This window comes from Salmo trutta, chromosome 27, assembly GCF_901001165.1.
Source record: "Salmo trutta chromosome 27, fSalTru1.1, whole genome shotgun sequence".
Lineage (NCBI taxonomy): Eukaryota > Metazoa > Chordata > Actinopteri > Salmoniformes > Salmonidae > Salmo > Salmo trutta.
Window position 1 is genome coordinate 26,180,572 of NC_042983.1, and position 26,729 is coordinate 26,207,300.

The following is a 26,729-nucleotide window of genomic DNA, read 5'->3' on the forward strand; positions in this document are numbered from 1 at the left end:
CAGCTCAACATATCTGGCCTCCAGTGCGTCTCTTCGGCCCAGGTTATCCTGCGCCTGCTCTACGCACGGTACCCCCCGTTCACCAGCACAGCCCAGTTCGTCCTGTACCAGCGCTCCGCCCTTGCAGGGCTATAGTCAACATCGAGCTAGGACGGGTTGTGCCAGCCCTAAGCGCTAGACCTCCAGTGCGCCTCCAAGGCCCAGTGTACCCTGTGCCTGCTCCTCGTACTCTTCCTCCAGTATGCCTCCATAGCCCAGTACGGCCGGTGCCTGCTTTGAGCACACGGTCCTCAGTGCGTCTCCCCAGTCTGGTGAGACCGGTTCCAGCTCCCCGTAGGAAGCCTCCAGTGATAATCAATGGTCCGAAGCCTCCAGTGATAATCCATGGCACGAAGCCAGTAGTGATGATCCATGGCCCGGAGCCTGTAGTGATAATCCATGGCACGAAGCCTCCAGTGATGATCCATGGCCCGGAGCCTGTAGGGATGATCCATGGCATGAAGCCTCCAGTGATAATCCATGGCCTGGAGCCTCCAGTGATGATCCATGGCACAAAGCCTCCAGTGATGATCCATGGCCCGGAGCCTGTAGGGATGATCCATGGCACGAAGCCTCCAGTGATGATCCATGGCCCGGAGCCTGTAGGGATGATCCATGGCATGAAGCCTCCAGTGATAATCCATGGCCTGGAGCCTCCAGTGATGATCCATGGCACAAAGCCTCCAGTGATGATCCATGGCGCGGAACCAGTAGTGATGCCCGGAGTCTTCAGCGGCGGCCTGCAGCCCGGAGTCTTCAGCGGCGGCCTGCAGCCCGGAGTCTTCAGCAGCGGCCTGCAGCCCGGAGTCTTCAGCGACGGCCTGCAGCCCAGAGACTTCAGCTACGGCCTGCAGCCCAGAGTCTTCAGCGGCGGTCGGCAGTTCAGAGCCTCCGGCGCTGATCCCCGGTTGAAACTGTTGAAACTGGAGCAGCAGCACGGCCAGGTGGACTGGAGACAGCAAGGAGTCATCATGCCAGGTAGTCCTGAGGCATGGTCCTAGGGCTCAGATCCTCCGAGAGAGAGAAAGAGAGAATTAGAGAGAGCATACTTAAATTCACACAGGACACCGGATAAGACAGGAGAAATACTCCAGATATAACAGACTGACCCTAGCCCCCCGACACATAAACTACTGCAGCATAAATACTGGAGGCTGAGACAGGATGGGTCAGGAGACACTGGGGCCCCATCTGATGATACCCCCGGACAGGGCCAAACAGGCTAAATAGCCATCACTAGCACATTAGAGGCTGATGCCTTATATACATAGACTTCAAATCACTGGCCACTTTAATAATGGATCACTAGTCACTCTAATAATGTTTACATATTTTGAATTACCCATCTCATATGTCTACACTGTATTCTATTCTATTGTACTGTATCTTAGTCTTAACCGCTCTGACATTGCTCCTCCAAATATGTCTATAATCTTAATTTCATTCCTTTACTTAGATTTGTGTGTATTGTTGTGAAATTGTTAGATATTAGTTGTTAGATATTACTGCACTGTGGAGCTAGAAACACAAGCATTTCGCTACACCCGCAATAACATCTGCTAAATATGTGTATGTGACCAATACAATTTTATTTTATTTGTAATCTGTATTCAGTGTGAATGCGATTTTCATCATGAATCATTGCTCAGGAATGTCCGCCTGCTGGCCCAAAGGGCCTGATTAGAGAACCAGAGCTGAGGGCTTGAATGAAACCACTCTACACACCCACAACGATGAGGGAAGTCCTCTCATATCTCACATTGTCATTATCCCACAATGAGCCCTCTCAAATAGTATCACTGCATTAAAAAAAATGAAACAAGCATCCATTACAAACAATGTTCTGATTCTATTTGTTTTATACTTCGGGGTTGTAGGCAAATGCATTTACATTACTGTGCAAGAGATGCATCATTTATAGATAGATATTCATAGCTCTAGTGACAATTTGGCTTTAATAAATGAATGACTCAACTTAGTACATTGCATTTCAATTACATTATTATTACATTATTGATGCTCCTGAGTAGATATATTTACAGCTAACCAATGACCACATTTTCTCCACAGGACTTTCATTATATATAGTGCTTTTTTTTCAACTTTATTACATCAGCAGTCAGATAGAAATGCTCAGTGTCTAGGCAGGTATTGAGCTGCACACCTCCTTTGGTGGATGTGTGTGTTTGATGTCCAGAATTGACAATATCACATGTGCCAACTAAATCAGTCTTTGTCCAGTTAATTAAAATCACTCTCCTTGCATAGATTATACATCGGTCTATTTGTACTTTAATTTCCATTTGATTGTGCTGAATTGATTGGGGAAAATAAGTCCATTTACATTTGCAAAGACTTACTACAGGTAGACCAAGGCGAGGCTATGCTTGGATAATACCCATGCCTTTGAATGTGCTAAACAGTGCTACTACAGCCTCAATTCCATGGAGATGAGACCATTGTGTTATGCTGTTCAATCAGGTTAAGCCTATCTGCTCTTCTCCCTAACATGGGTATCAGTGGAGGCTGGTGGGAGGAGCTATAGGAGGATAGACTCATTGTAATGGCTGGAATGGAATTATTGTAACGGTATTTAACAGATCAAACATATGGAAACCATATGTTTGACTCCGTTGCATTAATTCCTTTACAGCCATTACAATGAGCCTGTTCTCCAATAACTCCTCCCACCAGCCTCCACTGATGGGTAGAATAAAACTGCTTATCCTTTAATGCTTGAATTGATGTGTCCTTAATTGACAGTCTTGTCTATAGACTTTACCATTAACCACCAGTTATGATTAATTTAATGGGTTCAGTGCAGGTAATCATAATAGCCATATTTGCTATGAACAATCTGCATAGGATAAGTGTCTCACCAACATCTTACATGACATAACGGTGTTGTTATCAATTGTTTGATAATGTGTTCATTTCTGTTTTTCCTCATCTAAGACAACACATAATTCCCAAAGCTGTTGCAATATTGGTGAGTGGTGTTGCCTTGCAGTCATTCTCATTAGCCCCATTTAATGCTGAAACAGTACAGACAGCACATTCCATGATGAGCACATTCCATGATGCACAGTCCATTAACAGATCCACTTCTATAGATTGTCTCATGCCCAGACAGACATTCTATAAAACTGCCTGTTTTAGTCACTCAGGATACAGGCAACTCTTTTGACTTGTTGCCAGAGATTTCCACGTCACTAAGGACCTATCATGGTCCAAACACACCAACACAGTTGTGAAGAAAGAGGACACAAAAACGCCTCTTCCCCCTCAGGAGGCTGACATTATGGGCCATCAAATCCTTAAACAGTTCTACAGCTGCACCATTGAGAGCATATTGACTGGCTGCATCACCACTTGGTACTACTCGGCATCCGACCGCAAGGCACTACAGAGCGTAGTGTGTATGGCCCAGTACATCACTTGGGCTGAGCTCCCTACCATCCAGGACCTCCATACCAGGTGGTGTCATAGGAAGGCCCTAAAAATTGTCAGATTCTAGCCACCCAAATTATAGACTCTTCACTCACTAGACTCTACCCACACACTCACAGATACTACACTGACAATCCAACATACACACACACACACACACACACACACACACACACACACACACACACACACACACACACACACACACACTACATACACTTACACACACACGCATATTGACTTCACACTCACATATAGACACACTTTCACACTCTTTCACACTCTTCACATGTGCTGCTGCTACTGTTTATGATCTGTCCTGAGTGCATAGTCACATTTTCCCCTACCTACATGTACATATTACCTCAATTACCTCTTAACCATGCACATTGACTCGGTACCAGTACATAGCCTTGTTATTGTTATTTTATTGTGTTACTACTTTCCTTTTTAATTTAGCATTTTTTTGTTCTTACTTTTTAACTCTGCACTGTTGAGAAAGGGCTTGTAACGCCTTGATCACGCCTACAGCGTTGTTGCGCAAAATGGTACGCAGCATCATCTGGATATGTGGAAAACAAAAGTTCAACATTCACCTTCTGCAACCATTTCTATCAAGCCATCTACGCATACAGTTTGACGCATACGTTCGATAAATCCAATGTAGTCACCACATAGAACGCACTGCAACTGCCTCTGCAACGCAATGCTGCAAGGCAAACGCAGCGTTCTATTGGAAATGAATGTACTTCTGGTGTACCAAAATGCAATGATGCTGTCGAAGTGATCGAGGCGTAAGTAAACATTTCAGGGTAAAGTCTACACCTGTTGTATTTTCAGCACATGTGCCAAATAACATTTTATTTTATGTTATTCATACTGTATGCCCCATATTTTTCTAGATAGTACATTCAAATAATGTCTTTTGGCATGAACTGAATGGTTAAACATATTCATGAGTTATAATTAATATGAATTTTCATTATCTGTGCAAGTCTTCTTTCACAACTCATCAGTGCTCCTTCACTGGGAACAATAATAGAAACACAATACTTTGTATTGTATCGTGATAATAAGCTTGTAATAATACTGTTGGAAGTGGAACATTTGGGATCTCCTTGTTCTCACGTGTGTGAAGGTGGTTTTGTTCTTCATTATGGCTATAATTGGATTATGCTCTGCTCTGCTCTCCTGTGTGTGTGTGTGTGTGTGTGTGTGTGTGTGTGTGTGTGTGTGTGTGTGTGTGTGAGTGAGAGTGAGCGTGGCTTGTCCTTTCCACCTGGAACCTAAGCACATGCAGCTGACGAACGGAGGGTTTGCACGACTGGAGAAAGCTGGAGAGATCTACTGAATGAAGGTAAAGTATATTACTTTATACAGCATAACACTGTATTTCATATTTCTATAACTTGCAAATAAGTAGCATAAGCAAAGGTTGTCTTGTAGTTTTTGTTATTTTGCTACAATAGGTAACACTTGCATGCTTTCTGCATTTTATGTTGTCATTTGTTTGAATAGTTTATAGCTATAGTCTTAGTTCCAGTAACAATAGTGCTAGTTGCAGTTACATTCAAATATATTGTAATATTACAGTGGGTGTTTGTGCTTTTCTGGTAATGACATTTCATATTAATTTGGTAATGTTGCAGTGGCCTTTTACAAGCACTGGAATTATTTTCATGTATCTATGCATGTTTTCAATATTACACATAAATAATGTATTATTCAAAAACAAATTGATAGCATTTTGATGGTTTGGGAGCCTGTCTCATTGGAGTATGATTGTTCTTTCACATAAAAATGCTGCTGACAAATAGTGCATGTCTATAAGGCAAAACATCTGAAACCAAAACAAAGAAAATCTTAGGGGAAAGAGAGACAGAGCATTTAAGTGCTTGAGTGAGAGATTAAATCCAATCTTAATGACTCGCTAAACTGCTTGCGAGGTAAATGGTCTGCTGTGAGGCCAAAGCAAACACACACCCCCAGGCTCTCATCAGATGTGTGTTAGCATACCCACTGCTGGCTCTGCTTCCCATGCCAGATGAGTCAGTCCCGTAAGTGCCCATTCACATGCCCACTATCAAGCACTTCCACTACCAGCCAGGGTCCATGGCCATGGGACCACTTTCACTATCACAGTGTTTAACCCATTACAGTCTAAGACATCAAAAATATGAAATAACATATTTGGAATCATGTAGTAACCAAAAAAGTGTTAACGTAAAGCTAGGCTTCCCGCTAGCGGGACAACTTCCGGTGAAACTGGAGGGAACGCAATTCAAATAAATAATCATACAAATTATGGATATTAAACATTTAGGTCTTATATCGGTTGAAAGCTTAAATTCTTGTTAATCTAACGGCACTGTCCAATTTACAGTAGGCTTTACAGCAAAAGCATGCCATGCGATTGTTTGAGGACAGCGCCCCACATCAAAATATTTTCCCACCGGCACAGGTTTCATAAATTCACAAATAGTGATTAAAAATTCCCTTACTTTTTGAAAATCTTCCTCTGATTTGTCATCCAAAGGGTCCCAGCTATAACATGTAGTGTCGTTTTGTTAGATAAAATCCTTCTTTATATCCCAAAAAGTCAGTTTAGTTGGCACCATCGATTTGAGCAATCCACTCGTTCAACATGCCAAGATAGGATTCTGAAAATCTACCCCTAAACTTTGTTTCAAGAAGTCAAAATATGTTTCTATTTAATCCTCAGATACCCTAAAATGTAATTAAACTATAACATTTCATGCAGAAAGAAGTATGTTCAATAGGAAAACAATATTAGCAGGTGCGTGTCCTCTTCATCTCGTGCGCATACACAAATTTCCAAGTCTGTGTCCCTGTAGTAAAACTCATTATTCTTACTCGTTTTGGAAGAAACAAGCCTGAAACCTTGAGCATTTAGTGCTGACATCCAGTGTAAGCCATAGGAATTGCTTCCTGAGAGCTAGATTTCAGAATGGCCCTATACTTTCCATTGTAATAGCATGGGCACTCCAATAACTAAATTCTGGTTGGTTTTTCTTTGGATTTTCTCCTACCATATCTATTGTGTTATAGTCTCCTACATTATTTTAACATTTCTACAAACTGCAAAGTGTCTTCTTTCCAATGGTACCAATTATATGAATATCCTGGCTTCAGGGCCTGAGCAGCAGGCAGTACACTTTGGGAATGTCAGTCAGGCGGAAATTGAGAAAAAAAGGACCCTAGCCTTAAGAAGATTTATTTAATTTAAATTAAGCAAATCAAAATATATTTTATATTTGAGATTCTTCAAAGTAGCCATCCTTTGCCTTGATGACAGCTTTGCACACTCTTGGCATTCTCTCAACCAGCTTCACCTAGAATGCTTTTCCAACAGTCTTGAAGGAGTTCCTACATATTCTGAGCACTTGTTGGCTGCTTTTCCTTCCTCTGTGGTCCAAATCATCCCAAACCATCTCAATTGCATTGAGGTTGGGTGATTGTGGAGGCCAGTTCATCTGATATAGCACTCCATCACTCTCCTTCTTGGTCAAATAGCCCTTACACAGCCTGGAGAAGTGTTGGGTCATTGTCCAGTTGAAAAGCAAATGATAGTCCCACTAAGCGCAAACCATATGAGATGGTGTAACGTGCAGAATGTTGTGGTAGCCACGCTGGTTAAGTGTGCCTTGAATTCTAAATAAATCACTGACAGTGTCACCAGCAAAGCACCCCACACCATTACACCTCCTCCTCCATGCTTCACGGTGAGAACCACACATGCAGAGATCATCCTTACACCTACTCTGCGTCTCACAAAGACACAGCGGTTGGAACCAAAAATCAAAAATTTGGACTCATCAGACCAAAGGACAGATTTTCACTGGTCTAATGTCCATTGCTCGTGTTTCTTGGCCCAAGCAAGTCTCTTCTTATTATTGTCCTTAAGTAGTATTTTTTTTTCTCAGCAATTCGACCATGAAGGCCTGATTTATGCAGTCTCCTCTGAACAGTTGATTTTGAGGTGTGTCTGTTACTTGAACTCTGTGAAACATTTATTTGAGGCTGGTAACTTTAATGAAATCCTCTGTAGCGGAGGTAACTCTGGGTCTTCCTTTCCTGTGGCAGTCCTCATGAGAGACAGTTTCATCATAGCTCTTGATGGTTTTTGCAACTGCACTTGAAGAAACTGTCAATGTTCTTGACATTTTCTGGATTGACTGACCCTAATGTCTTAAAGTATTGATGGACTGTCGTTTCTCTTTGCTATTTTGAGCTGTTCTTGCCATAATATGGACTTGGAATTTCACCAAATAGAGCTATCTTCTCTACCTTGTCACAACACAACTGATTGGCTCAAATGCAATAAGAAGGAAAGAAATTACACTATTTAACTTTAACAAGGCACACCTGTTAATTGAAATGCATTCCAGGTGACTACCTCATGAAGCTGGTTGTAAGAATGCCAAGAGTGTGCAAAACTGTCATCAAGGCATAGGGTGGCTACTTTGAAGAATCTCAAATATAAAATATTTTTTAATTTGTTTAACACTTTTTTGGTTACTACATGATTCCATATGTGTTATTTCATTGTTTTGATGTCTTCACTACTATTCCACAATGTATAAAATAGTCAAAATAAAGAAAAAACCTGGAATGAGTAGGTGTGTCCAAACTTTTGACTGGTACTGTAGATGTAGCCCAAACTGTTCAGATTCCACAGACAGAAGTTGGCAGATTGGCTGTACTGACTTCAGACGAGTCCCAAGACGCTGTTCGTGAGAGTCTCATCTTTCCATAGAGGGGTCATAATATACTGAACTAAAATATAAACACAACATATAAAGTGTTGGTCCCATGTTTCATGAGCTAAAATAAAAGATCCCAGAAATGTTCCATACGCACAAAAAGCTTATTCCTCTTGAATTTTGTGCACAAATTTCTTTACATCCCTGTTAGTGAGCATTTCTACTTTGCCAAGATAATTCATCCACCTGACAGGTGTGACATATTAAGAAGCTGATTAAACAGCATGATCATTATACAGATGCACCTTGTGCTGGGGACAATAAAAGGCCACTCTAAAATGTGCAGTTTTGTCACACAACACAATGCCACAGATGTCTCAAGTTTTGAGGGAGTGTGCAATAGGCATGCAGGAATGTCCACCAGAGCTGTTGCCGGATAATTAAATGTTCATTTCTCTAACATAAGCTTCCTCCAACGTCGTTTTAGAGGATTTGGCAGTATGTCAAACCGGCCTCACAACTGCAGACCACGTAGCACCTCCACATCCAGCTTATTCACCTGCGGGATCGTCTGAGACCAGCTACCCGGACAGCTGATGAAACTGTGTTTGCACAACCGAAGAATTTCGCACAAACTGTCAGAAACCATCTCAGGGAAGCTTATCTGTGTGCACGTCGTCCTCACCAGGGTCTTGACCTGACCGCAGTTCGGAGTTGTAACCAACTTCATGTGGCAAATGCTCACCTTCGATGGCCACTGGCACGCTGGAGAAGTGTGCTCTTCACGGATGAATACTGGTTTCAACTGTACCGAGCAGATGGCATACGGCGTTTATAGCATTGTGTGAGCTAGCGGTTTGCTGAGTGCCCCATGGTGGTGGTGGGGTTATGGTATGGGCAGGCATAAACTACGGACAACTAACACAACTGCATTTTATCGATTGCAATTTGAATGCACATAGATACCGTGACGAGATCCTGAGGCCCATTGTCGTGCTATTCATCCACCACCATCAAGTCATGTTTCAGCATAATAATGCACTGTCTCATGTCCCAAGGATCTGTACGCAATTCCTGGAAGCTAAAAATGTCCCAGTTCTTCCATGGCCTGCATACTCACCAGACATGTCACCCCGGGAGCATGTTTGGGATGCTCTGGATCGACGTGTATGACAGCGTGTTCCAGTTCCAGCTAATATCCAGCAACTTCGCACAGCCATTGAAGAGGAGTGGGACAACATTCCACAGGCCACAATCAACAGCCTGATCAACTCTATGCGAAGGAGATCTGTCACGCTGCATGAGGCAAATAGTGGTCTCACCAGATACTGACTGGTTTTCTGATCCACGTCCCTACTTTTTTTTAAAAGATATCTGTATTTCCAGTCATGTGAAATTCATAGATTAGGGCCAAATTAATTTATTTCAGTTGATTGATTTAGTTATATGAACTGTAACTCACTCAAATCTTTGAAATATTTTTTTGTTGCGTTTATAGTTTTGTTCAGTGTAGTTTTTAGGCCAAACCTACAAACTTGGGCGCTACAGACAATTTTGTGAGAAGACTGATTTTCAGGACATTTCATGGTCTGACAAACACTGCTCCTAACTCTGTCACCTTTCACCGCAGATTGAGATGCATACAATGCAAAAATATATCTCTAGCTTAAACTGACAGATTGTTTTGTATTTTTAGTTATTATGCTAATTAGATTTATGTGGGGGTACGGACATCGCCTCTAAGGGGTACGTTTTCTGTGTCCATACTTCCTGCACTGTTACACTTAAATTAGTGTCGAATTGTCAGGCATCTACTTCAAATATTTACATTGAATGGAAATTGAAGTGTAAGCTTTGTTGCCTTTGGTGTTGTAAGTTTCCATACTATTAAAATCAATGTTCATGTGCGTGAAACACACGCCTCTACGAGCACCAACTGTCACATCACATAGTCATTCTATCCTTACATGGACATGTTGGGCTGAGCATGAGCATGAAAGCCCATGTGATCAGACAGGCAGCTTTCTTCCAGGGGGGCTGATGATAACTGATCTTCACAGTACAAAGCTCCGCAGTCCTTTTCATGTCACCTTCATTGAGTGGAGGGGCTGCTGCTGCTGCTGAACTGGAGGATGAAGTGGCTGGCCCATTGAAGAGAGAAAAGAGGCTAGTAACAGACAATGCTCCACTGCCATCGCGGTACCACTGAAACACACAACCAAAATAGGAATCATACAGAGCGAGAGAGTGAGAGAGAGAGAGAGTGGTGCTAAGTGAGCTCTTTCATATATTACATGGAGCACTGAGAAAATGCATACACACATGCACAAAAGAACTGCAGCAGTGCAACACAATTGGCAACCCCTTTGGATGCAAAATATTATTAGTTACGCACTATAATAAATCCACAATGAGATGAATAATTGCAAACAACACAGGGAAAATTTGAAATATACCAGGCCAGGCCCCTGATTGAACTGGTCAAACATTCAAGCTACCTTTTTTAAACCTACTTATATAATATGATGGACACAATGTTTTTCAGGACACGTACACTGCTGGTGCCATGGACGAGCCTCTCTGGACCTCAGTGTCAGGTGGAGCCCTGCAGTAAGATGCTCGAGTCTATGTTTGTCTGCAGTTCCCCTCCTGTGACCTCTCACCTTTGGCTGCTCATTCTCTCCTGCTCTCTTCATGGTCAACCAGCCCTGTCTGACCTGGGTGAGTGAGAGGCAAACTAAATACAGGGTGCACAGTATGTATGTTCTCGCTTTTGTTGCTGTTAATGCCGTTTAATGTTAAAGAGTGGGGCCAAATGTGGTCATGAACTTGGTGTTGCCTAATGATTGCATCCATAATTAATGCATAGACTGGTTGCTGCACAATTATTGCAGCATGCTGGTGATTTTTTTCTCGTCATATCATTAATGACACTTACAGAACAATGTTTTCATTAGAGATAGGTCCACCTTTATGAATTGCAACACTAATACTACGAGATAATTATGTATCAATTAAATACTGATAACTATCATGATTTCTACAATGATCGAGACCAGTTTTTCTAAATAGTCCCAATGCTAATTTCCAGACCCCATGTATAATGTGACAAAAGGCTTTAAAAAAACCTGCTTCAGCTTCATCTGTCTCCTAGCAACATGCAGCTTCATGCCACACTGTAATCTGTGATTTCTCTCAGTCCTCAGGTAGACTGGATGTTTGGGAACATATTCAATCATTAGATCTTTTGTAAATTCATATATTCATGTTATTGAATCCTCTTATGTTTTTTATTTTACTCTGTAAAGTAATAACTCAAAACAATACTCACTTTTGCTGGGTACTTCACTGTCAATGATTGTATCTAACATTAATGTTTTGAAGTAAAGAATTCATATTACTATACATAACTAGCAATGTGGGTGCCTAACTGGTGCACTGATCATTGCTGTATCCTTTCCTATGACAAGTTACTGACAATTAGACTGACTGGGTCTCATGTCTTACTTAACATTACTTATAGGATCAACTCTTAATAGGGAAGTCTCAGAACACAGTTTGTCAATTTGCCGCCTGTTCTCGCTCTCCGGTTTGTATCTCACACTTGTGTCTGTGTTCAGTGTTCTCCACCCATCCAGAGGATGGTGTTGGTGTACTAGGTGCTCCCCTCACACTGTACTGTGCAGTGTATGACTCCAGCAGCCAGGGGGAACTGTCTGTTAGATGGGAGAGGGCCAGTGGAGAGCCAGCAGCATTGAGTCCTGGTCCTGGCAGAGGGATCCACCAATTGGCCAACGGATCTCTGTTCTTCCCCCAGCTGAGAGAGGGGGACCTGGGGAGATATGTCTGTAGCGCAGGCATTGGAGCCAAACACATCATGACTGTTGTCCAAGTGATGGAAGCTGGTTAGTTGGCCTTCTCAGCTCTTCTATATGCTTCTGCTGAAATAATACAATGCATTTGCTTTAATACACATATCATCTGGCTTTTTTGTGAAATCTGTCTCGGAAGTGAGAAAAACATAGATACATTGGATCCTTTGTTTGACACTGTGTGTCTTTGTGTGTAGACCTGGAGGGGGTGTTCTTCAGTCCTCAGTCTCAGACAGTCAGTGAGGGTCGGGCAGTGTTCCTCCAGTGTGTCTCAGGGGACAGCTCCCCCCCAGCACACATCACCTGGCTCAAAGACAACACACTCTTCACCAAAGGCGCTCAGATTCAGGTATCAAATGCATTAGGCTTTGCATGCATTGTATGGATTTGATCGCATGTCAATTTTTATGTCTTTGTGTATGTAAATTTGATTGTGTGTGGCTGTGTATGTTTAAATACAAAGTGTGTTTCTCCAGGGTCAATATGGAGGGGGTAACCAGAGGAAGACCTCAGGCACTCTTCACCTCTCTAATGTCTCAATGGAGGACGACGGGGAATATGTCTGTGTCACACACAACGCCTTACTGAACACCAGCCAGGAAAGCAAGGCAGCTACACTCACAGTACAAGGTGAGACAAAGCACAGCCTCTCCCCTACTCCCTATCCCTTCTGTCTGCCCTGTCCTGTCCTCTTAGAACAGCATGGAGGACGGAACTAGTGTTGAGGTCGGTCTGTTTCTGTTTCTGTATCAAAGCAGTGGTGGAAACAGTACACAATTGTCTAACTATGAAGGTAAAGATTTCACCTTTATTTCACCTTTATTTAACCAGGTAGGCTAGTTGAGAACAAGTTGTCATTTGCAACTGCGACCTGGCCAAGATAAAGCAAAGCAGTTCGACACATACAACAACACTGAGTTACACATGGAATAAACAAGCATACCATCAATAATACAGTAGGAAAATCTATATACGGCATGTGCAAATGAGGTAGGATAAGAGAGGTAAGGCAATAAATAGGCCATGGTGGCAAAGTAATTACAATATAGCAAGTAAACACTGGAATGGTAGGATGTGCAGAGGATGAATGTGCAAGTTGAGATACTGGGGTGCAAAGGAGCAAGATAAATAAATAAATAAATAAATACAGTATGGGGATGAGGTAGATTGGATGGGCTATTTACAGATGGTCTATGTACAGGTGCAGTGATCTGTGAGCTGCTCTGACAGCTGGTGCTTAAAGCTAGTGAGGGAGGTAAGAGTCTCCAGCTTCAGAGATTTTTGCAGTTCGTTCCAGTCATTGGCAGCAGAGAACTGGAAGGAGAGGCAGCCAAAGGAAGAATTGGATTTGGGGGTGACCAGTGAGATGCTGGAGCGTGTGCTACGGGTGGGTGCTGCTATGGTGACCAGTGAGCTGAGATAAGGTGGGGCTTTACCTAGCAGAGACTTGTAGATGACCTGGAGCCAGTGGGTTTGGCGACGAGTATGAAGCGAGGGCCAGCTAACGAGAGCATACAGGTTGCAGTGGTGGGTAGTATATGGATCATTGGTGACAAAACGGATGGCACTGTGATAGACTGCATCCAATTTATTCAGTAGAGTGTTGGAGGCTATTTTGTAAATGACATCGCCGAAGTCAAGGATCGGTAGGATAGTCAGTTTTATGAGGGTATGTTTGGCAGCATGAGTGAAGTATGCTTTGTTGCGAAATATGAAGCCAATTCTAGATTTAATTTTGGATTGGAGATGCTTAATGTGAGTCTGGAAGGAGAGTTTACAGTCTAACCAGACACCTAGGTATTTGTAGTTGTCCACATATTCTAAGTCAGAACCGGCCAGAGTAGTGATGCTGGACGGGCGGGCAGGTGTGGGCAGCGAGCAGTTGGAGGCCACGGAAGGAGAGTTGTATGGCATTGAAGCTCGTCTGGAGGTTGGTTAACACAGTGTCCAAAGAAGGGCCAGAAGTATACAGAATGGTGTCATATGCGTAGAGGTAGATCAAAGAATCACCAGCAACAAGAGCGACATCATTGATGTATACAGAGAAAAGATTCGGCCTAAGGATTGAACCCTGTGGCACCCCCATAGAGACTGCCAGAGGTCCGGACAACAGGCCCTCCGATTTGACACACTGAAATCTGTCTGAGAAGTAGTTGGTGAACCAGGTGAAGCAGTCATTTGAGAAGCCAAGGCTATTGAGTCTGCCGATAAGAATGTGGTGATTGACAGAATCGAAAGCCTTGGCTTAGTAAAGTACAGATACCCCTAAAAATGACTTAAGTAGAACTTTTAAGTATTTTTACTTAAGTAAACTCAGCAAAAAAAGAAATGCCCTCTCACTGTCAACTGCGTTTATTTTCAGCAGACTTAACATGTGTAAATGTTTGTATGAACATAACAAGATTCAACACCTGAGACATAAACTGAACAAGTTCCACAGACATGTGACTAACAGAAATTGAATAATGTGTCCCTGAACAAAGGGGGGGTCAAAATTAAAAGTAACTGTCAGTATCTGGTGTGGCCACCAGCTGCATTAAGTACTGCAGTGGATCTCCTCCTCATGGACTGCACCATATTTGCCAATTCTTGCTGTGAGATGTTACCTCACTCGTCCACCAAGGCACCTGCAAGTTCCCTGATATTTCTGGAGGGAATGGCCCTAGCCCTCACCCTCCGATCCAACAGGTCTCAGACGTGCTCAATGGGATTGAGATCCGGGCTCTTCATTGGCCATGGCAGAACACTGACATTCCTGTCTTGCAGGAAATCACGCACAGAACGAGCAGTATGGCTGGTGGCACTGTCATGCTGGAGGAGATTGCTTGCAATGGCAACAATCTCAGTCCGATGATGCTGTGACACATCTCCCCAGACCATGACGGACCCACCACCTCCAAATCGATCCCACTCCAGAGTACAGGCCTTGGTGTAATGCTCATTCCTTCGACAATAAACGCGAATCCAACCATCACCCCTGGTGAGACAAAACCGCAACTCGTCAGTGAAGAGCACTTTTTGCCAGTCCTGTCTGGTCCAGCGACGGTGGGTTTGTGGCCATAGGCAACGTTGTTGCCGGTGATGTCTGGTGAGGACCTTCCTTACACCAGGCCTACAAGCCCTCAGTCCATCCTCTCTCAGCCTATTGCGGACAGTCTGAGCACTGATGGAGGGATTGTGCGTTTCTGGTGTAACTCGTGCAGTTGTTGTTGCCATCCTGTACCTGTCCCGCAGGTGTGATGTTCGGATGTAGCAATCCTATGCAGGTGTTGTTACACGTGGTCTGCCACTGTGAGGATGACCAGCTGTCCGTCAGGTCTCCCTGTAGCACTGTCTTAGGCGTCTCACAGTACGGACATTGCAATTTATTGCCCTGGCCACATCGGCAGTCCTCATGCCTCCTTGCAGCATGCCTAAGGCACGTTCACGCAGGGACCCTGGGCATCTTTCTTTTGGTGTTTTTCAGTCAGTAAAAAGGCCTATTTAGTGTCAGAAGTTTTCATAACTGTGACATTAATTGCCTACCGTCTGTAAGCTGTTAGTGTCTTAACGACCGTTCCACAGGTGCATGTTCATTAATTGTTTATGGTTCATTGAACAAGCATGGGAAACAGTGTTCAAACCCTTTACAATGAAGATCTGTGAATTTATTTGGATTTTTACGAATTGTCTTTGAAAGACAGGGTCCTGAAAAAGGGACGTTTCTTTTTTTGCTACATTTACTGAACACTACTGTATCAATGTATACCTCATTCCTGTAACTCATCCAACTCATATGCTGTATGCTAAATCAAGGTTGACTATAGTAGGGCAACTAAACATGAGGAAACTGAACCTAGGAAAGAAAGCCACTGTATAGTATTGAGGCACACCCCCATGTTTTTCTGTTGCTCTGCAGGAGTCCCTACAAGGCTGCAGATCACTCGGGGCCCTGACAACATCACAGTTGCCATAGAGACGGAGGCCTCCATGCGCTGTGCTGTCCGAGGCTTCCCACCTCCCACAGTGCAATGGTTCAAAGACAGCCATCTCCTTGTGAACAACTCTGCCTTGAGTCTGCAGAACAAGGGACAGCTGCTTGTTTTCAAGTGAGATCTTGAGGACATTAAGACATTACAAAAGTTGTTTACCTTTAAATCAAATGCAAAAAGCAAGCAGAGATAACAAAAGTGATATGAATGTGTGTGCTGTGCTGTGCCCTTTTTCCCCAGGAACGTGTCTGAGGATGATGAGGGTTCCTACCACTGTGAGGCCAGGAACAAGAGGGAGACAGTCAGGTCTCAGACTGCCTTTCTCCTTCCAGCAGGTACTCTGGTTGTTGTCAATCAAACCCAAATATCATGTCCATACTAGCCCCTTTACTGACATACAGTACCTCCCTCCCTCTCCACAGTGATGGGGTGGACCTTTGTCCAGCAACCTATCAACAAGGCTGTGAGGATGGGGGAGTCTGTTACTCTGGTTTGTAGACCCCCCTACAGCAGGCCTCCAACAACAGTGTCCTGGTTCAAAAACAACCGCCTCCTCGCTCCCAAGACACACTTCACTGTCAGGCCTAGTGGAGACCTCATCTTCCACAGGTGTGTATGACTAGATCATTTTTCTGTATGATGGTAGTCCTCCAGTCATACTGTACCAGACAGTTTCAAGCTGTATTTAACTGCTTGTTTCTCCAGTGTCTATGACACAGACAGTGGAGTCTACTTCTGCAGAGCATCCAATGTCCACCTGTACAGATCTGTGACCTCCAGAGCTGCCAGACTGACCGTTCTGGGTAGATACTGTATGACATCACACAGGATGTAGGCTTATTATTGTCTAGCCATGTGTCTGTATAGGAGATATTCAGGATGATACTTGATACAGCATGTTAATATTCATACAAATACACTTGTATATAATAATCAAAAACAGTTCATTATCTGAGATATACTTCCTTAGGTACAGAAGTAATAAGCTCACCAGCCAATTCTTCCTCCTCCCCCTGACCACCAGTATCTCCCTCGGTGAGGCTGTGGCCCCCAGTGGTGACGGTCCCTGTAGGGGCCCAGGTGGTGTTCCAGTGCCAGGTCTGGGGACAGCCCCTCCCCTCCATTGTCTGGTCCAAACAGGGACGCTCCATTCAGACTGGTGGCAAGATCGCTGTGGGGTACGTTCAGTGTAACAGAGGTGGTTCTGTGAGGCTTTAGCTTAGTGGGTGAACACGGTCTTGTGTTACTGATCACTAGAGGAAGTATTTGACGTAATCAACCAATCTGTCAGGAACCGTTAGCTTACAGACCACTAACCTTCTTGTGGTAATGAGTGACACGCTTCTCTGTTCTCAGCGTGAGAAACACTACCCTCTACATCCTGTCTGTCAGGAGTTATGATGAGGGCACGTACACTTGTGAAGCTTCCAACACTGTGGGGCATGACCGGAGAACAGCTACTTTACGTGTCGCTGGTAACTTACCTCCCCCAGTACAGTACACACATTCTGTTTGATGTTATACTATAGAACTGTGTATAATGGTTGTCTGGATGCCTTAATAGAGCCGAGTACTGTTGATCATGCTACAAATCTTGGCCTATATCCCATGTATGGACAACAGAGTTAACTTCATCACATTAGCCGGAAGTGAAGCTCAGGCGTGTGATTAAGGTGCTTAGTACCTGAATGTATTGAGACAATGTGGTGCTCTCTCTCTCTCTCTCTCCCCCCCCCCCTCTCTCTGACTTAGTAAGCCCCATCATAGTGTCCTTCCTGGGGGCAGTGAGCAGCTCAGAGGGGTCCTCCGTGGTCCTGCCATGCAGGGCAGTGGGGGACCTCCCCATCAGGTACACCTGGACCAGGGGACACTCCATTACTCCAACCCTGGAGAGGCATGTAGATGGTGAGCCAGTCACATTTTATATAAAACTTACACCTGCCAAGAAACATACCCTACCACATTCCCTTATGATGGCATAGTCCCTTCTACTTTAGTGTTTGCAGATCTGAAGAGATGAGATTGGTGGTAAGGAGAGTAATGAGAGCTTTGGTGAATGTGTGACTGTGCCTTCATGTGTGTGCAGATGAGGGGGCTCTGCATATCTCCAGTGTTCAGGTGTCTGATGCAGGGGACTATCACTGTACCGCTGAGAACATAATGGGACGACAGCAGAGAAGAGCCACCCTCACCATCTCTGGTTTAACCATGTCTTTATGATATCACCTCAACATTAAAGTAGACCACTTTTGCAGCTTCAAAATGACTAACAAATATATATTCATAATGAGTGAGACATAAGGTAATACACGACATCAACTTCTTATACATGTGTAGTAACTTTGATTATGACAATAGCAACATTGTTGTTACATAGGACTTGCAATATAGTTGCAAATTGCAATATAGTGCATCACTATTCCTTGTGTACAGTAGTTACAAAAACTCCCAGCTCATTGCTATGCAAGTGTAACAGTGTAGGTTCCGTCCCTCTCTTCGCCCCAACCTGGGCTCGAACCAGGGACCCTCTGCGCACATCAACAACTGACACCCACGAAGCATCGTTACCCATCGTGCCACAAAAGCCGCGGCCCTTGCAACGCAAGGGGAAACCCTACTTCAAGTCTCAGAGCGAGTGAAGTCACTGATTGAAACGCTATTAGCGCGCACCACCGCTAACTAACTAGCCATTTCACATCGGTTACACAAGTATTATGGCATACTAATAAAATGTTGCTCCAAAAGTAATTACAGTTTTATTACACAGGCACAATACCAATTTAATGTTAAGTGTTATTGAGAATGATAACAGTAACAAAATATGTCTATTAAGTGTTGAAAGGAAACTAAATATTTAAAAACGACCTTCTTGAATAAACTACACCCAAGGTAGCTGGAAAATCATGTTAGTTTGTATTCAGCGTAACTATCCCTTTATAAATGTTATAGTGTGTGTTTGAAACAAGAACACTTTCCTTCAGATGGACAAAGAGGTTCAAAGTTGTTTTTGCTAAGCATCCAACTTGCTGTTTGCAATTGGCTTTGAATTTCTCTTCAGTATTTTCAGGTATCATAAAATTAAGGCTGTGGCTACAGATAAATAGTTTTCGCCCCACCCCGCCCCTCCTGAAACCGATTTCTCAAAGCTAATGCTTCTATCACACCTACATCATCTTTGCATTTTGGTACACCAGAAGTGCATGAATTTCCAATGGAATGTTGCGTTTGCCTTGCAGCATTGCATTGCAGAGGCAGTGCAAACATTAGATTTGACAGAAATGGTAGCAGAAGTTGAATTTTGAACTTTTGTTGCTCACATATACAGATATACATAATATTTTGCGCAATAAAGCAGTCGGTGTGATCAAGAGGTAAGATCTGGGTCACATTCTGCGCATGCGTTATTTTACGCACACATTTGTTTCTCTGGCCTTGATCACACCGATAGTATTCTTGCGTAAAATACTCAGCATTGACTGGAGATGTGAGCAACAAAAGTTCAACATTCACCATCTGCTACCATTTCTTTCAATCCGGCTACGCATACAGTTTGACGCATACGACGATAAATCCAATGTATGCACCACAAAGAACGCACTGCAACTGCCTTTGCAGGGCAATGCTACAAGGCAAACGCAGCGTTCTATTGGAAATGAATGTACTTCTGGTGTACCAAAATGCAATTTCAATGTCGATGTGATACAGGCGTAACGTAGCTGCTGCTCACCCTCCCCCTCCCTTCACATTTCGGTCTTTACTCACCCTCTTCTACCTCTGGGCAGCCGAACGGTCTAGGCAGCCAAGCATTTAAAGTTATCCAGAAAAGTAAAAATACATGTCGATAATGAGCAATGGACATTCAGGAGAATGGACATTTACAGAATGTTTAGATATAAATGTATTGTCGAGATCAAATATGACTGTCAGATGGATTGGAATAGTACAGGAGATTGTTTGTGCTCTATTTATTTTATATCCAGCTTCAACATGCAGTTCCAGATGCAGCCCTACCATTAGCTGAAGGCAGCCAATCCAATAGTTTCTGAAAAGTAGTTACTTCCTGAGATCTGTATTAAAATATATATTTTTAAGTAGTTGCTTTCTCAGAACTGTATTCAAATAGTTTAAAAAATAGTTACTTTCTAGGATCTCTATTCAAAGAGTTTCTGAGATCTGTATTTAAATAGTTTAAAAAAGTAGTTACCTTCTGGGATCTGTATTCAAATATGCTCATCACTATCTTCTCTATCTTAAGCTGAAGATGACCCAGCTGATAGAGAAAGGCAGCATAGACAGATTGTGTCTGCAGTGAGTAATAATGAGGTTGGTGTGAAAGTCTCTATCGCTTGTCTGCTGAATTGTTGACCATAATCAGTAGTAGACATCTCTAACATCCTGAGTCACATCTTTGTGGCTCTCTTCAGTTGTGTAATTATTTAAAACGGCTTTCAGTGACTCAGTGTGTTATGCGTTTTATCAATGCCAAATTTCATGAATCTGACAAACATCTTTTCACAAATTGCAGGTTCCAAAGACTGAAGTAGAGCAGAGAACGCCCCTGTCCAGTAATGACCTGAGTCTAGTTCAGCATTCTGAGATGACCCACTCACATGTCTCCCTACAGGGAGGAAGCGCAGGTGTGTAGAGACAAAAACATAAACTGTAGTATGCAGTGCAGGCACATCCTTGTACTAACTACCTTTTGCTGTATTTACTTGCCAAAACAATATTTGACCTTTTTAATGTAATGTGCATTCTTTAGATTTTGAATCACACTCTTTGACATCAAACTTTAAACAGTCAGCTATTGAGCCTAGAAACCCAAAGAAAGCAGTGGTTTTCTTGGTGTTCTACTAGCATGCATTGTTCTGTTTGATACAATTATTTTCTATTTGCAGTCCGAGCAACTCAAAGAGACTCAAGCAATGACATCACCCAAGTGTCTACTCCTGACACTCTACGACTGCTCTCGTCTCTCAGGCAGACAGCTTTAGGACTAGCAGGTCTCTTCAGAGGACAAACAGGACTGCTGGTTCCACCTGACCTTCACTCTCTGCTCCCATTGGACCTGGCCTCGGTCAATCCAACCCAGCCCCCAACACAGATCCAGCATCCAGTGCTCCAACCCCCACCTGTATTTGAACCCTTAGACCTACTCACCCAGCCTTCAGTAACTCATAGAGTCATCTCACTCACTCAGATTCAAATAATACATAACCAGCCAACATTAACACACAACCCACCCCCAGTGACACAACGGCAGGTTTTAGTCCCACATAGACAATCTCCATTAACACAGTCCGAATCCCAAAGCCTCCACAACCAGCCATCAGTCATGCATATCCAGCGTCAAGTCACTGAGCAACCAATTAAACCCCTAAATCACATCGGCAGTATTACTCAGTCTCTGGTCTCACTCCTGCAGCCTCCAGACTCTCCCAGCCACCCTTCTGATCCCTTTACCCAGCGTCCTGATTCTCTTACCCAGCCCAAAGAACCTTTGACTCAGTCTCTACTCATACAAAGCCTGCATGCTCCCGACTCAATCACTCAAACCCACCATCCTGTAACTCAAAGTAATCCTTCAGACCCACATATCCAGGATCCTAGCACCATCACCCTGTTTTCACTCTCACAAACCCAGACTCAACCATCCAAAACTCAGCCTCAACCATCACCAACCCAGCCTGAACCTACACAAACCCAGCGTACAGATCTCCTCACCCAGCCTTCAGGCTCAAACACCCATCTTCCTGACCTTATCACCATACCCCCCACCCCTGACCCCCAGGGCCCTAGTGCCCCTTATGCCTCCACCCCAGACCCCCTGCAGCAGAACACGAGCCAGCCTACTAACCCAGCTCATCCAGCCAAACCAACCAGGCCCAATGACACAGAGCCCACAGAGTGGCTGAAGAAGAACACCTCTCAGTCCCCCATGAGGACCAACGAGGACCCCAGGTAGGGCACCATGCGGTACAGAGATAGGAGGCGGGAGATGGAGGGGACTTTTTTTACCTCCCAGGCTTGCCTGCTTACATCACGGTTCCCCAACTAGCAGCTCACCACAAGTGATTTTATTTGGCCCCCCATGTTTTCTGAGCAAAAACAACACATTTTCTATTTTATTTTTATTGTTACACATAAGACTGTAAAAACACCAGCAAATCAGTTTCAAGTGATTTTAATTTGGAACGTTTTTCCCATAGTATTCCCACGCATAATAGAGAGAGATATGTGACCATTTACAAATGTATGCATGGTTTGAAACGATGTTTTAGGCAAATATTATATCTGTTTGGGCTTCTTGCGGTCAATTTGCAGTCTACATATTATTTGTGATTATGTTCCGGCCCCGTGACCATCCGCTCAAGTAACAGTCGGGCCACAGCTGAATCTAGTTGATGATCCCTGCCTTACATCATACAGTAGATAGTTTCCAATGTCTCTGCTTACAGTGTACATTCATTTATTTCAGAAAAGCTAAATATAATATTCAATGTTTTAAGTAATGGAATGCAACAATAAGGCTTAATCAATGCAAGAACTTTCAAGACCTGAATTTCTTAAAATAGATAATGATCTGCAAAAGATGTCCGGATTTGGTTTGGTGAAGATTGTAGATACCGGTATGCAGCTTTTATCTATCTGGGGCTGACAGGCTTAAACTCCAGATGAAACTCCATCACAGCTGCTATCACTTTATCTTGCTTACATAGTTGCACGAGTTACGACGTGCACGTGGGCGTGTTATTCTGTTGACTGTAACAACCTAACTTTCTGCATGATGAGACCATGACTTGGTTATGTTCCTAATCACTTTGATTGGATAATGTTGCAAGAGAAATGTACATCACAACTGAACCTCCTAATATCCAAAGTCTGTCTTTTACATACTGTATTTGGATCTTTAGACAATTATAATCACCATTAACAATGAGAATAATTGAACAGTCTCTCTCGCTCTCTCATTCCCTCTCTCTCCTCCCCCAGAGTAAAGCCTCCTCCTCCGTGGCTTCCAGTGCTGGAGAAACATGACATCCCCATCGTGGTGGGAGTGGGCGTGTCTATGGCCTTCATCTTCATCACCATGGCCTTCTACTCCCTGGTCCAGAAGAACGAGCCTGTACCCACTATTAGAAGTCAGTGGGCCTGTATAGCTCACTCTGTACTGTAACCTCCTCCTATTGTCCACCCTTTGGCATACTGTACTCATTGTTTAAAATACTCTAAGACAAGACACTCTCATAACAAACCAGGGCACCCCCTAGGAATGTGGGAACCCCTATAAAAAAGATCAAAATTGTTTTGCTCATTCCCAAGATTCTGTATGTGATTTGAACCTTGCATGGAGTCAGAAGTGGAAATATTAATTTCTCTTATTGAATCCCATTAGCCTTGTCTTCCACAGTTCCCAGGAACCTGGGCGTCCCATGCAGACATGCTGAACGTCTGGACACTGGGAGGACCTATGAGAACAGGTGACTGTTTTCAGCACTATTGTTGTTGTTGTGGAAGGATATCTCTATGAAAATAAGACCGTACTTTCCCTAATGGCTAATATTAAGTATATGTATCCACTGTACTGAAAGGGCGTTTGAGGATGATGATTTGGTGGCTGTGATTGAACAAAGCCCCAATATATCAGATACACGCGCCAGGCCTCCTGCCCCCAGCCCAGTCACTGTGATGATAGACCCTGCCTCTGATGAGACACAGCCCCCGCACACTCCAGAACACTCGTTCATAGCAGAGACCTATCCTGAGCCCAGCGAAGACACACAGGTCAGTGTGTGTGTGCGCGTGCATGAATATGTAAAATTGGGTCAAATATAACATTTCCCACACATTACCATAACAATATATTACAAATTCAGTTGCAGCAGCTGTCTGGATCCTCTCCACCTCAGGTTGACCCCTTCCTGGATGAAGAGAAGGAATGCAGCCTGTCTCACCCCAGCATCCAGCTGCAGTGTGTGGAGGACTGGGGGGGCGGAGGAGAAGAATACGGACAATGCCAGGGCCAAGAAATCCTACCCCATCCCCCCTCTCTCTCTCCTTCCCCCCCTCCTGTGCGTGAGGAAAGCCTGCGCTCCTCCCTGACCCTCCAGACTGCTGAGCCCTATGCCACGCCGGTCCGCCACAGTGTCAGCATCTGCCACGGTAATGCCCCCCTCCTCCTCTCCCACTGCATCTCCCTGGGCCTTACCACCGTCGCTGTTGATGTCCACTTCTACCCAGCAGCCCCTGCTTCCACCACCACGACGACTGTGGCAGCCGTCACCCAGATCAATGCTACCACCGCTGCTGCTCCAGGGCCCCAGCTCAGCTCTCGATTGGCCCACAGTCAGGAGCATGACCAATCGGCTCCTAGCGTGCGCCAGAGTAAGTAACTAGATAGAGGGAAAGGCAGATGGAGAGATTATTCCAACACAGATGTTGCCATTAGTCCCCACTGGAGAGTTTGGCTGGATTGCTGGTCGTCTTCACATTTCAACTGTCTTGTTCTGACGAGGAGATGAGGAGAATGTGGTGAGGAGAATGTGTGTGTGAGAAAGAGGGATCCATCTGGATTCTGGAACCATCCACTGAAGACTATAGGACAACAGCCTTTACTCTGATGCCTTTAATCAAACCTAAAGCTACAAATGTGTCAATAACATATGTCAATGTATTCTGTTTCTGTCCTTCACAAAGAAAAATCATGAGAATAATTTATTCATATTTATTATTTCTGCTCAGTTTTCTATTTTCTTACTACTGAAGTCTTTGAATAGGGAAACAATGTATTATGGCTTCAATGTGTATTACAAATGTCAGTTACATAATGGTTCTTTAGGCCTAAAATAATGCAGTCATAGGAAGCAAAAACAATATGTAATATAGGCAAAAAAGTATTATCTGCTTCCATAATCTTCTACATGCCATGGTTTCTGACTTTACTGAATATATATAGTTGTGTACATGTCCATTATATTTATATACTTCATAAACTAGTTTGAATGTGGCAAATACATTTTTATCAGTTGTAAATTCTACAATGAAAAAAGCCAAGGAGAAAACAGCGGTGTACAAAATATTGCAATCTTTATTGCTGTACACTTCCTATTCAGGTAATCCTCTCTCTCTCTCTCTCTCTCTCTCTCTCTCTCTCTCTCTCTCTGTTGGGCCATAAACAGACTGTTACTTCTGTGCTGAAACCAAAGGAAGATGTTATGACGACAGGGCTTAAGTCCCAAATAAGACCCAGCGGACCCAAAATTGAGATGATCAGTGATTTTATGTTTTCATTATCTGGATCAGTTAACTTTATGTTCAGTGAAATGTCTCAATTTCATGAATTTCCTTTTCTACTGCCACGAATTCATCCCTCAGACATTACTGTGTAACAATTTAGAATTCTGTTTTTCCAGTATTTATCATTGTATTTGTTTCAACAACAATTGTTGCTAACAATTACCATGTCAACAGAAGTGATTGTAAACAAAGGTTTTTATTTTGTAATCTTACATATTTATTTTGGTGTATAAAAATATCAATCTTTAGTGATCTTGTTACCTTTGTATGGGTGATAAAATAGCAACTAAAAATATTAAAGTTATTTGACACAGATCTAACATTCACATACTGTGAAGTAAAACAAACAAAAACAGTACTGTATCAAATAGATTTTTTTATTTACTCAAGAATTGCCAACAATTGAAAATAATACTGCTGTACTTCATTTGACAATATTCTATTATACAGTTTCCACAATGTGATTTTCGTTTGTACCTTTTTGCAAAAATACTGTTAAATCAATGACCATAGCTAGATCATTATGGATGTACTGTAATGTAGACCTAAATCAATATCAAATAAACCTTATTACAGACTATTTCACTGTTTGACTATTTTATGAGTTTTTATCTGGGCTACTTTTCATGTTCACAAAGTACAACGTACATAGGGAACTTGGTGATGATTCATAAATGCAGTCCTTGCATTGTAAACATAATATACAGTACAGGCATCAAAGGTGGGCAAGGGCATTAGAATAATACCATACAACAACACTAACGTAACCATGGAATACAGTAAACTCACTATAGCTTACAGTTCAGTGGACGGTTTCCTTGGCGGCGGCTCCTGCCCGGCTGGAGGCACACTGAAGGCTACGTACGGACACCACTTACTGTTCAGACACACCAGGCTCTCCAGCGAGGCTGAGTTGACTATATCAAAGCCTGTCTGGCCTCCGAACGTGCTGGGCTTCCAGTACTCAGGGGAACAGATCGGGTTACCCAGAAGGCCTTTCAGGGAGAACGGAGCCCCCATCTCCACCATGCTCTCGCCAAATATGGCGTTGGGGCGTGTCTTCTCCAGCATGAGGGCGGGGTAGAACTCCAGCGCATCGATGTCACCATAGAGCTCCTCCAGCTCCCTGGCTATCTCCTCCTCACCTAAGAACAATAGAATAGATCTTTATTGTCCCAGAAGAGCAATTCAGTTGAAGCACAATTACACCGATAGGGCACATTTAAAGCATATTAATACAACATTTTATTTTGGTTATTTAGCGGATGCTCTTATCCAGAGTGACTTACAGTTAGTGCCTTTATCTTAAGATAGCTACAGTGCATTTGGAAAGTATTCAGACCCATTGACTTTTTCCACATTTTGTTATGTTACAG

The 26,729-nt window shown here is 43.3% G+C and overlaps 2 protein-coding genes across 3 annotated transcripts in view; one reads left to right on the forward strand and one right to left on the reverse strand.

Moving 5' to 3' along the window:
- The first annotated feature begins 4,730 nt into the window (after positions 1–4,730).
- Positions 4,731–25,933, forward strand: LOC115164730 (uncharacterized). The gene is made up of 21 exons (XM_029717490.1): positions 4,731–4,846; positions 10,759–10,934; positions 11,834–12,118; positions 12,283–12,434; positions 12,562–12,715; positions 15,984–16,173; positions 16,297–16,391; positions 16,479–16,665; positions 16,762–16,859; positions 17,081–17,234; positions 17,413–17,531; positions 17,809–17,961; positions 18,143–18,256; positions 20,312–20,379; positions 20,582–20,693; positions 20,955–22,017; positions 23,050–23,198; positions 23,468–23,537; positions 23,649–23,841; positions 23,934–24,441; positions 25,236–25,933. Exons 2-21 carry the CDS (start codon positions 10,829–10,831, stop codon positions 25,286–25,288), a joined length of 4,023 nt encoding a protein of 1,340 aa, XP_029573350.1. The 5' UTR covers positions 4,731–4,846; positions 10,759–10,828; the 3' UTR covers positions 25,289–25,933.
- The window catches only part of ptgs1 (prostaglandin-endoperoxide synthase 1), a 54,796-nt gene continuing 53,779 nt past the window's right edge, over positions 25,713–26,729 (reverse strand). For both annotated transcript variants that reach the window (XM_029717491.1, XM_029717492.1), the window contains one exon: positions 25,713–26,498. In XM_029717491.1, the coding sequence (XP_029573351.1) occupies positions 26,149–26,498 (350 nt within the window). In that variant the 3' untranslated portion in view covers positions 25,713–26,148. The remainder of the gene's footprint in view (positions 26,499–26,729) is intronic.

What these genes read in the sequence shown, in the direction of transcription:
- LOC115164730 (XM_029717490.1), top strand. Translation starts at nt 10,829, where the DNA reads ATGCTCGAGTCTATGTTTGTCTGCAGTTCCCCTCCTGTGACCTCTCAC. An exon ending in TGTCCAAGTGATGGAAGCTG is followed by an intron (nt 12,119 to 12,282) that starts GTTAGTTGGCCT and finishes CTTTGTGTGTAG; the next exon opens with ACCTGGAGGGGGTGTTCTTC. An exon ending in CCAAAGGCGCTCAGATTCAG is followed by an intron (nt 12,435 to 12,561) that starts GTATCAAATGCA and finishes GTGTTTCTCCAG; the next exon opens with GGTCAATATGGAGGGGGTAA.